Below are 12,651 nucleotides of genomic sequence, written 5' to 3'. Positions count from 1 at the left end.
AATGACAGCTCCTGTCATTAAGATCAGAGATGACTCCAGCAAGCTCATAACCTTACGTGACCTGCATGACTTAGGTCTCCCTCCTCTTTTTACTGTGGTTTTCTCAATGAAAATTTACATCCCTCTTAAAGTACACTGACGAGGACTGGCAGGTATGAAGTTTCTCATGGGAGATGAAAAAGGATAACCCACCAGGCGAGCTCAGAGCTTGTGGAGGCAGAAAGAAAAAGCAAAACCTACTTGTACCTTTCACAGGGTCAGCAAAGCTCTCCTGTTTCACGGAATCATCATGTCAATCCATGCAGGGCTAAACTTAAGGGATGGCCCCAACAGTCTATGCTTTACTTAAGCTTTTATCAACCTTATTATTAAACCTTCTAACTGCTGACAGAGGTGCCCTGAAAAGAATGCAACCCAAGAGACCTCACACAGGAGGTACGCAGTAGCTCTGCCAGAGAACTTGATTAGCTTTGTACACTTAAAGAAACCTGCATTGAAATCTTTACTATTTAGTAGCAGGTGTATGTATTGAAAATGAAGCTTCGCGTCTAGCACACCTGTCCACTTTCTCCTCTTTGTGCAACATCTACTCAAACTTTAAGTATGTAACCATCTTTTGCTACCAGGGCCTTTTTTTTTTTAAATCAGTAGCTAGTAGCCTCCATTTCATTTGATACAGTGCTTTTTTCAGTGAATTCAGTAACAGCAATTCTAGAAAACAGGTTAAGATTATATTGATTTCAAAATACTAAAAAGCCCAGTGAAACCAATTCTTGTGACACTCCATGTTTGATTTCTTATGCTGAATTGTAAGAATGATTTGGGCTGGAAAAGACCTGTAAGACTATCAAGTCCAACCATTGACCTGCCACTACCAAGTCTGCTGCTAAACCATGCCACTCTGCACCACATCTACACAACCTTTGACACCTCTAGGGATGATTTAACCACCCACCTTGGAGAGCCTGTTCCAATGCCTGACAACCTTTTCAGTGAAGAAATTTTTCCTAATGTCTAAATTGAGATCTTCTTTTAAAGTATTTTGAAGAATGCGCAAAACACCTTGGCCATATTTACACATTACAGGGTTCTATCAGTCAGATCATATTTTAGGAGAGCAAAACAAGAAAAGTCAAAGCTACTGGGTCAACAGCACAAGAATGTAGAACCAAGTTTTATCATCAAGTACCAGCTCAATTTTTTAATTCTGCAGTTTTGTGATAAAAATCCATCTTTAACTGATCACTCCTATGAATTTACTTTCTCCTGCTTTCCAGTATTACCTTGATAAAGCTTCCAGAGATAAGCCTTTAAGCTGTTCCTAGGAAGAATCCTTCCACTCTGCTGTAACATAAACATGCCATCTCCTCATTGCAAGTTTGCTAACTGGTGTGAGAACAGATTTAACAGTTTAACATCTTTGGCGAGCGGTAGTACAACACTGTTGAGGAGACTTCAGTACTGGATAGGCTCAAATAAGTAATGCGGAGATGTTACAATCAAAGTAAGGAAGCAGTGATGTCCAATCAACTCTACATTAGAAAGGGAACACGGATGAACAATAACCACTAACAAAAATATAAATTATCTCATTTCTCTCAGATAACACACTCCCCAAGGGGGCCTGGTCCACATATAGTTTATTGATGTAAGAAAACAATACAGTTAGTGTTAGATCCAACCACAAAAGAGCAAAAGAATGAGTGGATGAAGGTTTTGTACAGTACATATAGGAAAATAAGATGTTTGTGACAACTATATATTTCTAAATAAAAAGGTTTCTAAATATATTCAAGTTATTGAAATCTACATGAAAACATATGGATGTTAATAGCAACAAGGTGCATAAAACCAAAACATCAAAATATTGAGCAACTCAATGATGTACTAGATAAACTTTGCTAACAATGCAAGATGTTTTACGGTCTGCTTGAAATATCACCTATACCACACAGGGTAAGCTGAACATTTAGATTTAAGTTCATACACAATATTAGCATTAACTTCAACAACTACAGGCAGGGAATTCTCTTTTTAAGCTGGCAAAGTGACTACTTTAAGAACATCAAACTCTCTCTAAATTGAGAACATATCCAAATAAAATGCTGCTAGCCCTTTCCAGATAAAGTCTTTCCTTTGACTACCCACACGCATTTAAGTCAAAAGCATGAGACAGCATTTAAGAACAATTTATATTACAATGTGATTAAAATAATGACATAATCCAGGTTTAAACATGATTCCATAGGCAAACAAAAGAAGATTCTTCTTAAAAACTAGTTTTTATAAATGCAGAATATATTGCATGAGGAACTGCTGGTATTTATTATTTTTTTTTTAAGAAAATATATTGTGCGATTGTGGCTACAATGCACTGCTGCAAAGCATTGTTGTTTCTTATAAAAACCATTGAAATAAAAAACTTACTTGAACATAAAGAGAGCACAAGTCTTCCAACGACCTATGAAAAGCAGGATGGAAGTGTTCCCAGTTTCACCTGTGTTGACATTTTACTAATGACAAGTTTTGGTGACCAACTCCCCAGCCAAAAAATAAATACTATTTTATTTAATTTTTTTTTTTAATTATTTTTTTTTTAAATCAGGTGCATATTTCAAAGCTGCTATTGCAAGTGTGTTTTAAATGTAATGGACTTAAAAGTGTATGTACCAAAGAATTATAAAAATGCACTACAGTTTGAGTTATTGTTACATAAAGAACATATTAAAAAGACTGTCAAAATAAGTAGAAAGGGGATCAAAACTGAACTAACTGAATTAGTGCAGTACTGTAGCCAGGCTTCTAAAATCAGATATAGAAAATATAAATAGACTGCTTTAGGTGATGATTCACCAGTGTCCAAAAAAGGAACAAGTATTGTGAAAACTCAGTTAACTTGATCCAGAGCTCTGAGCAGTTCTTCACCCTGTAGCAGGTTTCTGTTGCCTTGTATGGGAGCGTTTACTTCGCAATCGTAACTTGTGAGCTGGGGTAGTCCACTTTCATCCATCGACTGCCCTAGAAGTTTACTTGCTATGTCTAAAAGGAGGGAGGGGAAGGAGAAAAAGTGCACTTTATTCACCACAATCAACCTTACCTCCCTTATGAGGTTTTGGAGGAAACTGTCAATGTGTTTTTGTCATTTAGTTCTCTTTCACACAGTCCCTCTCCACCCACCTCTAGCTATTAGAAGAAGTTACTAACCAGTTGATAGTAGAATGATTGTCTTTTGCTCCACTCCATTATGACCATTTGTTTTGCATCCCTTTACACGTTTCCAAGTAAGTGTTGCATTTCCTCCACGATCACCTGTCTGCTGGAATAAAGACCCCTAAGAAAGACACAAAATATACATTATTTAATAAGAAGGTTTCTTTCTGGCTGTCCATGTCCCTCTTCCAAACTAACAGTTCTTTTCACTAATTACTAGTGTAGGCATCGTTACATTCAGAACTTGGGGGCAAACATATTTCCAAGTATACTGGCCTTAAAAATTATTGAAAAGGAAACCAAAACAGATTTCAAGACCTTACTTCCCTTACAGGAAACAATCACTAAATCCTGGTTATCATCAGTTACCATTCTCATGATTGGCATGTACCTGTACACATACACACCCACTTAATTACCACTGCTCTTATGTGAGTAAGCATCAGGTTTTCACTGAAGTCTCTAATGGTTTTCTGCACTGGAATTAATAGTACAGACAGGAGATTCAGGAATCTTGAAAGGTCGATTCTATCTAAATTCAAGATGTAAATTCTGCTTGCTCTCCAGTTATTGCCACCAAGCTATCTGCCTCAAGTCTTGTAGGGAATGTAGTCCTAAACCATTCTCTTGCAGATACAGCTCCTTAGCATATTGTTTTGACAGTAGTGTAGAAGATACAAAGATTAGAAAGCTTTTAAGGGCTCCACATAATTAGGATAAGTAGAAAGAAGCTGGCACTGAAACAGATGGTATGACAGGAAAACCCCCACCATCTTAGTATCAAGGCTGCTAGCAAAAGTAGTTGAACCTGCAAGGTTTTGTCTTGTTAGTAGTACTGAGTGCTGCAGTAAGAGGGAAAGGTATTTCAGAATGCTGTTGTCATCCTGAACACTTTAAGAACACACATTTTCAGGTTATAAAATACCCATGCAAGTCAGAAGGGCAGTTGTAAAATAGGACAACTCAAACTTAGAAGCTGCATTTCATAGTAAGGCCAGTCACCTGCATTGTTGCTGGTTTGTATTTTTCACTGTGAATGCAGTACAGCCCTTTGTATTAAGAAAGATTAACAGCTCCTGTCTTTTTCAGTGTAATGATTTGGATCAATTTCATAATCTTAGTATAACACATGTTGCCTTTCTCCAATTCTTCTGTTTTCTAGAAAATGGAAGTAGTATTTTAGTCTTCACTTATTTCCACTCTTTGCAAAACAAGTCCTGCTTCATACAGCTAAGAAGTTGAGGCATATTTTTGCACAATCCCAGAATACTATATTTTATAAGACTGGGTTTAACGTCATTTTTCTTTTGTACATACTCAGGGCCTATTTCATGCTCCCAGAAATCCACTGTGGAGAAAGAAGCCAAACAACAAAAGCATTTGCTTGAAATAATGTCAGTAAGACATGGAAAATTCAGCTTCTGACTGTGCAGAAACCATCAGAAAGTTTGAAATACTTTTGTCAGGAATAGTAAAAAAAATCAAAAAGGTTTGGCAAAGGATAACATTTGAGCCTATAGGTATAAAAAAAGATACTAGGCATAGAAGCCTGAACACCATTCAGCAATTAATACTGAACTACTTGTGTTCTGTGCATCTAATGACATCCCATGCTATTTAGAATGTTTTATCAGCAGCATTATCTGACAGCTGCATCACCATCACATGATAAAAAGGCAATGGAAGATAGTAAAATTCCTTGCAGAGCTGTGAATTCTTGCAGGGCTACTGGAACTCACAGAACATCATGCATGAAAGTGCAAAACATTTAGCAAATGAAAACAATGGCATAAGGATGATTATTTTAAATGAAGTGTGTTTGCCTTGTAGAAAATAAAAAAAAAGACATATAAAACTTTTCCAGCTCTTCTAGAGGACAGCAACATTAAACACAGTGATTTGTCTCATGCCCAAAACAGAATACTAATACAGGAATAATTCATAGTTCAGAAGGAAAATATGCAAAACATGATGGATGACTACACCTAGGAGACAGACCACTACAGAAACAGAGAGTCTCAAAGACTACATTGCAATAGAGGAGCTAGGAATTAACCGGAAAGACCTTAAGAGAAGAGGGAATTCACAGTGAAGGCAAGAAGAGTAATGGTGAAGCTCAGGATTTGGAAATACTAAGAACTGATAGTAAGAGAAACGTTTGGAGAGAAAATAGCCTTGCAGAAAGTAACAAGCTGGACAGCCTCAGTTAAATGACTGAACTTTAAAACTTTAATATCTAGGACAGATGTTGATGTGCTACTTATGATCACACACGCTATTACTAGAGAGTGTGCACAGAATTGAAGTGGTAGGAATATACATTTGCTAGGTTACATGAATTTTATTCCTTTATGGTTCAGATGGTCTTATCTGATCAAATAAAGGAATTTCAGACTTGATGGAAGCATAGAAAGAATCATAAAACCACTATATCCAGTACTGACAAATACAAAAATTGAGTTTAAATTCAAAAGTAAAATAAAAATGGCAATTACAAATTGTAATGTCTTACATTTATGTATATTCTACTGAAGAACACATACGTTCACAAAAGTGTATCTTCTACCTAAACAAGAAGTGTGCTTGGGTATAGAGAGCACTTTTGAAAGAGCTAACAGTGAAGGAGAACTAAAATTGGAGTATCTGCATGTATGTGGGAATTTCATTGTTGAATAATTATGTCTAATCCCAAGATTCCACTGTATACAAACAGTTAAACTCAGGAGTCTGCACTGATGCCTCATTTCAGAAATTGCAAGGTTAAAAGTGAATATTTTAAAACGTTAAAACAAAACTCACAATTCCAACTGCCTGAAAAAGTGAACCATCATGTTCCATTTTTCGTTTTCTCTGAGCATTATGCAAAGCTAGCATCTTTGGATTTAGTTCTTCATCCATTGCAGTAGATCTAAGGAAAATTGATTCAGGCTGTTAAGATGTTTCTACTATGCTCAAGCCACTCTTCTTTTGTGGATACTTATACACAATATCACAGAACTGAAATTATGAACTATATTACTTTTCTTTCATAATTGATTCATTTCAACAATTGTTGTCTACAAGTATAGCACATGTTAGCCTTTAATATCTTGCCATGAAGCTTAGAATGAGTTACAACAATTTTTAAGGTCTGCAGAAAACAAAAAAAGCCTAACAGTTCAGCAATTCACTTTCAACAGGAAGGAGGAAGTGAAGGGTGAGGAAAATATTCTGAATATTTCTATGTAGAGATAAATCTTTTATGTATCAAAAGGCTGATGTCTGATTTTGTAGAGATTTGTCGTAAGTATGTACTACATATGCCACAGTCCATCATTATAAATTAGGGCTCATTTTAAAAGCAATAAACATAGCAGAGTCTGTAGTTGTCTCTTACCTCATAACTACATAAGCAAAAAAAGCCCCAGAAATACTGTGGAGGTGTAACGACTTGTAAACTGCCTACTGCATTCTTTTAGAAAGGCTTCGTGTCAGATACAAGAGTAGAACCAAATTTATGGACAGTTTGCATATAGTAACTGTCTATTACCCAAGATGTTTATGTAACAGCTACTGCAAAATTAACTTTATAGAAGCTTACTGTAAAAACAAAACACAAAAAAACACCAATAGTACTTGAAATATCCAAATTTAAATGTAGCCATTTTTAATCTGAAGTAGAATGCTGAAGACAACGTGGGCAGTACTTAGGTGTATTACATCTAATTCTTGAACAGATACTAAGGCTTAAGCTACACTTTTGAAATACCTTTTATTCAGAGTAACTGTTAGCAAACTGGGTGCTCCCGGACAAGATTTTTCCGTCTGATCCAATGTTCCTTTTGCTGCTCTGACTGGAGATGCAGTTCGACTCCTGTTCCCACTGTAAGGTGATGCTGGGGCACTACTCGTTTCATTGACTACGCGGACAGGAGATGAAGGAACAATTAGCGTCTTCACATCCTCCACTTGTTCTGTGGCTGGCTTTATTTCATCAGCAGTACTTGATGGTGTCTGAGTCTGCTGAAATATAGTAATGGTGGTTGCACTCTGGGAGCTGGAAGAACTGCTTTCCAGTGGAGAGAGCTGATCAAAGGATCGCAACTGGAAGTCATCATCCATTGGGATGTAAGGAGCCAACATCTCCAAATCTAAATCAGTTTCCTAGAAAAGAGGTGAAAGTGGTAAATAGGTAAGAACATCTAAGCTACAGCATCATGGTTTCATTGAAGCTCTTCCTTTTATCAATCCCTACAGATTTTTTTTGCCATTTATTTTAATAAAAATAGTACATAGAAGAGGAAGGAGTTTGCTGAAGGCATTAAGAGAAGCACACTGAGAATAAATATTAAGATGACAGAATTAATTTAGTACACATTACCTGAGTAGAAAATGGATTTTTTGCTTCTGTATCTATTGCAAATAGTTTCTCCACTAATTCCAGTTTGAATTCATTAGCCATATCATTATCCACATCAAAGCAGTAGTCATTGGGACTACTGGGCTGTGAAAACATCAAATGCAGTTTTAAGTTTTTGTCATTACATCATTCTGCATTGTGTCTACAGATTCTCTGAAAAATGTCCTATGTAAAAGCTAATTCCAAGCTACAGTTGCACAAAATTGAAATGGGAAAGGAAAACACATTTGTCAGTACACATTCCTATCTACCCCACTGGGGAAGTACCCAATTAGTTGGACCTCTACGGTGATTTATGTCAGCTAATTTGCTGTTCAGAAGTTGTCTCTGAACCATTTTTTCCTACAAAGACCAATCCCAAGCTCTTCTCATTTCTATCAAGTGACATTGCATGCATTTACAAGACTCTGGTGAAAAGATAATTCTCAGTATGAAAATTTATCATTCTCCTCAGATCATGACCTGCGCTTAAGTCACAACATAGAAAATTTTCATTCCCTGTCTCAGCTGTATCCTTAACCAGATTCGCTCCACAAGCTCCAACAGCAGCACATACATTTTAATGACAGCGTATCCAAATTACGTAACTAACCTCAGGTGAACTTTGGCTGGTGCTTGCATCAGAAGGGCTGGTTGGTTGCTCTTGCACCTGGGGCATGGTAAAAGAAAGTTCGAGTGGCTCTGTGTTTGGCTCCAGCTTTGATACAACTTCTCTATTGAGTGCAGGATCAGCATTGCTACGAAGTGGCTTTGTAGTTTCAGAGGCAGGTAGTGGGGACATTGCCATATTTATATTCTGCAATTTCTCACTGGATGAGGGGAGCATTACATCGTTATACAAAGGAACTTCATCACATTGTTGCTCATCAGACTCTATAAAAATTAAAAGAAATCATCAACCTAAGTAACAATACTCGGCATGTCTATGGACCTCATTAAATTTAAACAGCACAGTTCACTGTTACAGTGGGTAAGTTACACTGGGAGATTATTTTTCAAAATGTACTGTAGAATACTAACTACCAATTATCAGGCTTTCTAATTCAAATGGTCACCCACCATTACTGCTGAAATCTAGAGATATAATTGTGTCTCCTGCAGCTGGGGCCAGCACAGTTAAAGCATCTGGTTCTTGTTTAAGTTTTTCAAATAGGTTGTTGGTATCATCCAGGTCATCTTTGCTGAATATTTTGGTCATTTTCATATCAGGAGACTCCACTGGTTTCAGCATACACTCAGTTTGTCCAAGGGAAAAAATTAAGTCCTTCTGAACAATCCCACTGTCAGACAGAGAGGAAGATGACTTAAATACAGCTAGGAGGAGTAAATTCAGGCTTAACAGTTTTCTAAGTTGGAAAAGGAAGAAGAAAAAACAAAACCAAATCACCCAGAACTACCACACCCCCCCCACAATATTATCAGGATAGGGACTTAATATTTTCCCCCCCTTACTCATTCTTCCTCAAATTTATGAGGCAATGTACCACCAATTGTGGTGCCATTAAAAAAAATCCCAAACATGAAAAAACCCCACAAAACTAAAACAGAGCAAAAAACAAAACCACACCAGAAAAACCAAACCAAAACCACAAACCAACCAACCAACCAACCAAAATACCAACAGCAAACCACCCGAACCGGTGGTTTTCTGAAAGTATTGAGAAAGTAATAAAAAAAATTAAGAAGTTCAGTTATTTCCTAGAACACTTCTTTCTAAATGAACAAACAATATGTTGGTAGGTAGGTGCTGGTTCATTCACTGGAGTTTTTCAAAATTAACTGAGGGCTATTGTACAACTGCAGCAAAAACCAGCCAACAGTCTGCCTCCAGCTGAAGCTTTCAATTAAAAGAAGGGTTCTAAGGAAGAAAAAATATAATAAATGGGATTAAGAAAGACACCATTACTGCTGCTCTGGCTCCATGACTAGAGGTTATTAGTGAAATTAACTGCTCCAGATCAGTAAATGCAAAGATTAGTAAGCTGTCTGGAGCACACACACATTCCCAAATGCTTCCATCGTGGGAGGTACAGAAGAGGCTAGCCCTACGCTCATTTGCCTGCAGATTTCTTCACCAGATCAAAAAAAGTTGGTATTAAATACAATTCCTAATTCTAACAGTCATATTATTCTAACCAAAATGTAACAAATAGTAACACATCATCATATATTCAACAGAGGATCAAGCTCTCAAACTTGAACAAAAGCTGCAATGCCATTAGAAACTGACTTTGTCTTCAATAAAAATGATGTCAAATAACAGCAACGTCCACACAACTTACCTCAACACATAGTTTACACATACTATGCACTGTGGCTGAGAATTCTTAGTGTTGTATATAACAGTTGCTTGAGTTTCAACCCAGACATAGCCACCTTGTTTAGCGAGCATTCTGTACTGTCCTGTTGTCACCTGCCCTTTTGTGAACACTAAAAGCAGAAAGGACACCAGTTTTAACTACAGGCAGAAAAAAATGAAACCGTTTCAGACAAGTATTTATTGCAGATTCATATCTGCAACTGGAAATTCTGCTGCTGCTTTCCCTCACTGTTCTATCTCATCTCTTGCAGTTGGAGGGCTTTAAATACATTTTTTCAACTTACTGTCATGGTGTGTTTTGGTCAGATGATCAGAATCCAGTGCATGATAGTACTCATAAATAGAGCGACCCAGGAGCTCCTCTGGCTCATACCCCATCAACTCTGTAATTCTTAAAAACAAGGGGAAAAACTGCTGAGTAAATGCAGACATGGAGCAGCATAAATACCAGAGTATTTGGATACTTGCACATCTAGAAAAATCTTGAGTCACTTCCATACACCTTTACAGCAACCCTGGTTTACTGGGATTTTTCATTTTGGAAATAAATTGCTATTTTCACACTTCTTTAAAAGAAGCATTTCAGCAGATAGAAATATTCAATGAGAAGTAAAATCTTATAAATCATGGCCTAAGGTAGACAGGATTAAGCAAATCCCTGCAACTAAAAGAAATAAGGAATCAGATTTATTCTTCCCACTGAAGTCCTCTCAGCTTTTACAGAAAACAGTATTTTCTTCAGCCCTTAGAGGGCAGTGCTAACCCGGGGAACACATTTATTTTGGCCTATTCTGCATGCAGAATGTGACCAAATAAGTACTGTTTAAGAGACACCAGACTAGAAAGGTGGTTAGTGCAGAGGACAGAAAATAACCTATACTAACATCAATTTGCACTTAACTGCAGTATCTGATTAGAAGTTTGATTTTGTTATAAAGAAAAGGAAACAGGTAGCAACAAAGCCAAAAAAACACCCAAACAAAAACACCCAGCAAACAAACAAAAAAAACCCCAAACCCCCACTCCAAACAAAACCAGAAACACCAAACCCACCACCAAAAAACAAACAAAGCACCAACAAAAACACACACACCAAAAAACAAACAACCCAAGCAACAACAAAACCCCAAATAGCTCAGGCCAATGATTTCTTCCACTTCTGTTTTTCAGCTTTGGAAAGCTGTGTTTCCAGAGGGTAGTAACAGCTGTGTTACATATGTGAGTACTTCATCAATTTGTACCCAAACACAAACTCTGATTATCAATAGCAGATATACTGCATTAAAAGTATAGCTGAACTATTTGGTGGGTTTTTTAGGACTGGAGAAAACAGACACTGAGGAAGGGACAGGGGGAAATGGTTGCAACAAAATACTTCTGAGAAGTATTACACACTTTCTCTACAGTCACTAGAAAGCACCACCATCTTTGACAAATTTGAACTCCTTCCTATTTTTTCAGTAACTGGTAGAATCTTCCATTTCAATTTAACTGCTGCCACTAAACTAGAGACCAGTCTGAACAGGCAGTTAACTGCAGGCTAAGGATTTATTCCAAAGTAATAACCCTGCATCCTCCTTAGATTTAAAATTTTGGCTTTTAAATAAGGCATCATGATCTGTTAGTAAGAGGGAAAGTATCCCACTGATCCATTGTGCAGATGAATCAGGTTAATGAGTTAAGAATACGTAAGTGTTTAAGGTCAATATTAGCCAACGTGTTCCAACCCTGCAAATCCTTCACACAGGTTCTTTTTTGAAGTACAGAATACATATTACCTTTAAAGTACAAAATATGTATTACCTTTCATCGCAATAGGAAAATTTCATATCAAGACTGTGACGACTGAGGAATGTTTTACTGTCCAAAGGGACCTCGATGTTTGATGGATGAGGAATAGGTTCACAGATCAACACCAGACATGTCATGGGAGGCTTTTTGTAGCCACAGTGAGTTTGATTACCGCATGTGTCGTACACACGAATGTGTCCAGTGCAGTGGAGTACCTACCGGAAAGTTGTATTGTAAACAAAGGCTGGGTTCTTGTCTGTCAGACAACACAACAACATTTTCATTGGCACACCCAGAGCAAAGTTCTCCCCCTCCCCACTCCTTGATGTGATAGTAACAGGAAGGCAGCGCTGCTTCCAGATAGATGGCTAAAGGTGAGCAGCAGTTCTCATGCCACATAGACTGCCATGAGTACATAGACTGCCAACTCTTTCCTTTCGGGCACTGGCTGAAGCAGCACCAGACATTACTGCGTCTCTGTTAACTTCCTCCAAAGTCACATGAGTGCTGACACTGATATGCAATTGCCTCAGCCAAAGGTATCTTACTATTTAAATTTTAAAGTTATGGTAATAGTAGCAACCTCCATTTTAGGTTTTCTGATCTCTAACATCACTGCTGCAAACACATTCCTCAAGAGACAAGAAGTTTTGCATTTTGTGTTGTTACTTTTGTTTGTTTTAACCATTCTGAAGTAGGAATTGTTCACTGCAGTAAAGATAGATGTTTGAGCGAGAATTAAGTTATAAAAGAGAATTGTGAGCCATAATACTACTCAATACAGCAAAAGGTTACTTTTTGTCCAGAGGAGAAAATGCATTCACTGCAGAAAGTTATCAGGCTGCACTTTTTGTTCCAACTGTTACAAAAGGGATAGCCAGCTGCATCAGAATGAATGGTATTCAAGTCCTTCAGAGAAACCTCAACTGTC

At 37.3% G+C, this 12,651-nt stretch overlaps 1 protein-coding gene across 1 annotated transcript in view; it reads right to left on the bottom strand.

The window, feature by feature from the left end:
• Positions 1–2,579: 2,579 nt before the first annotated feature.
• HIF1A (hypoxia inducible factor 1 subunit alpha) overlaps positions 2,580–12,651 on the bottom strand; it is a 29,934-nt gene continuing 19,862 nt past the window's right edge. Inside the window, exons 6-15 of the mRNA XM_054161724.1 lie at positions 11,733–11,935; positions 10,214–10,320; positions 9,892–10,039; positions 8,669–8,889; positions 8,202–8,482; positions 7,571–7,693; positions 6,959–7,353; positions 6,010–6,118; positions 3,205–3,331; positions 2,580–3,039 (exon numbers count right to left, since the gene is read on the bottom strand). Of these exons, the coding sequence (XP_054017699.1) occupies positions 2,888–3,039; positions 3,205–3,331; positions 6,010–6,118; positions 6,959–7,353; positions 7,571–7,693; positions 8,202–8,482; positions 8,669–8,889; positions 9,892–10,039; positions 10,214–10,320; positions 11,733–11,935 (1,866 nt within the window). The 3' untranslated portion in view covers positions 2,580–2,887. The remainder of the gene's footprint in view (positions 3,040–3,204; positions 3,332–6,009; positions 6,119–6,958; positions 7,354–7,570; positions 7,694–8,201; positions 8,483–8,668; positions 8,890–9,891; positions 10,040–10,213; positions 10,321–11,732; positions 11,936–12,651) is intronic.

Source organism: Dryobates pubescens, chromosome 5, assembly GCF_014839835.1.
Source record: "Dryobates pubescens isolate bDryPub1 chromosome 5, bDryPub1.pri, whole genome shotgun sequence".
Lineage (NCBI taxonomy): Eukaryota > Metazoa > Chordata > Aves > Piciformes > Picidae > Dryobates > Dryobates pubescens.
The sequence above is the reverse complement of the archived record's forward strand: the minus strand, read 5'-3'. Positions and strand labels throughout refer to the sequence as shown.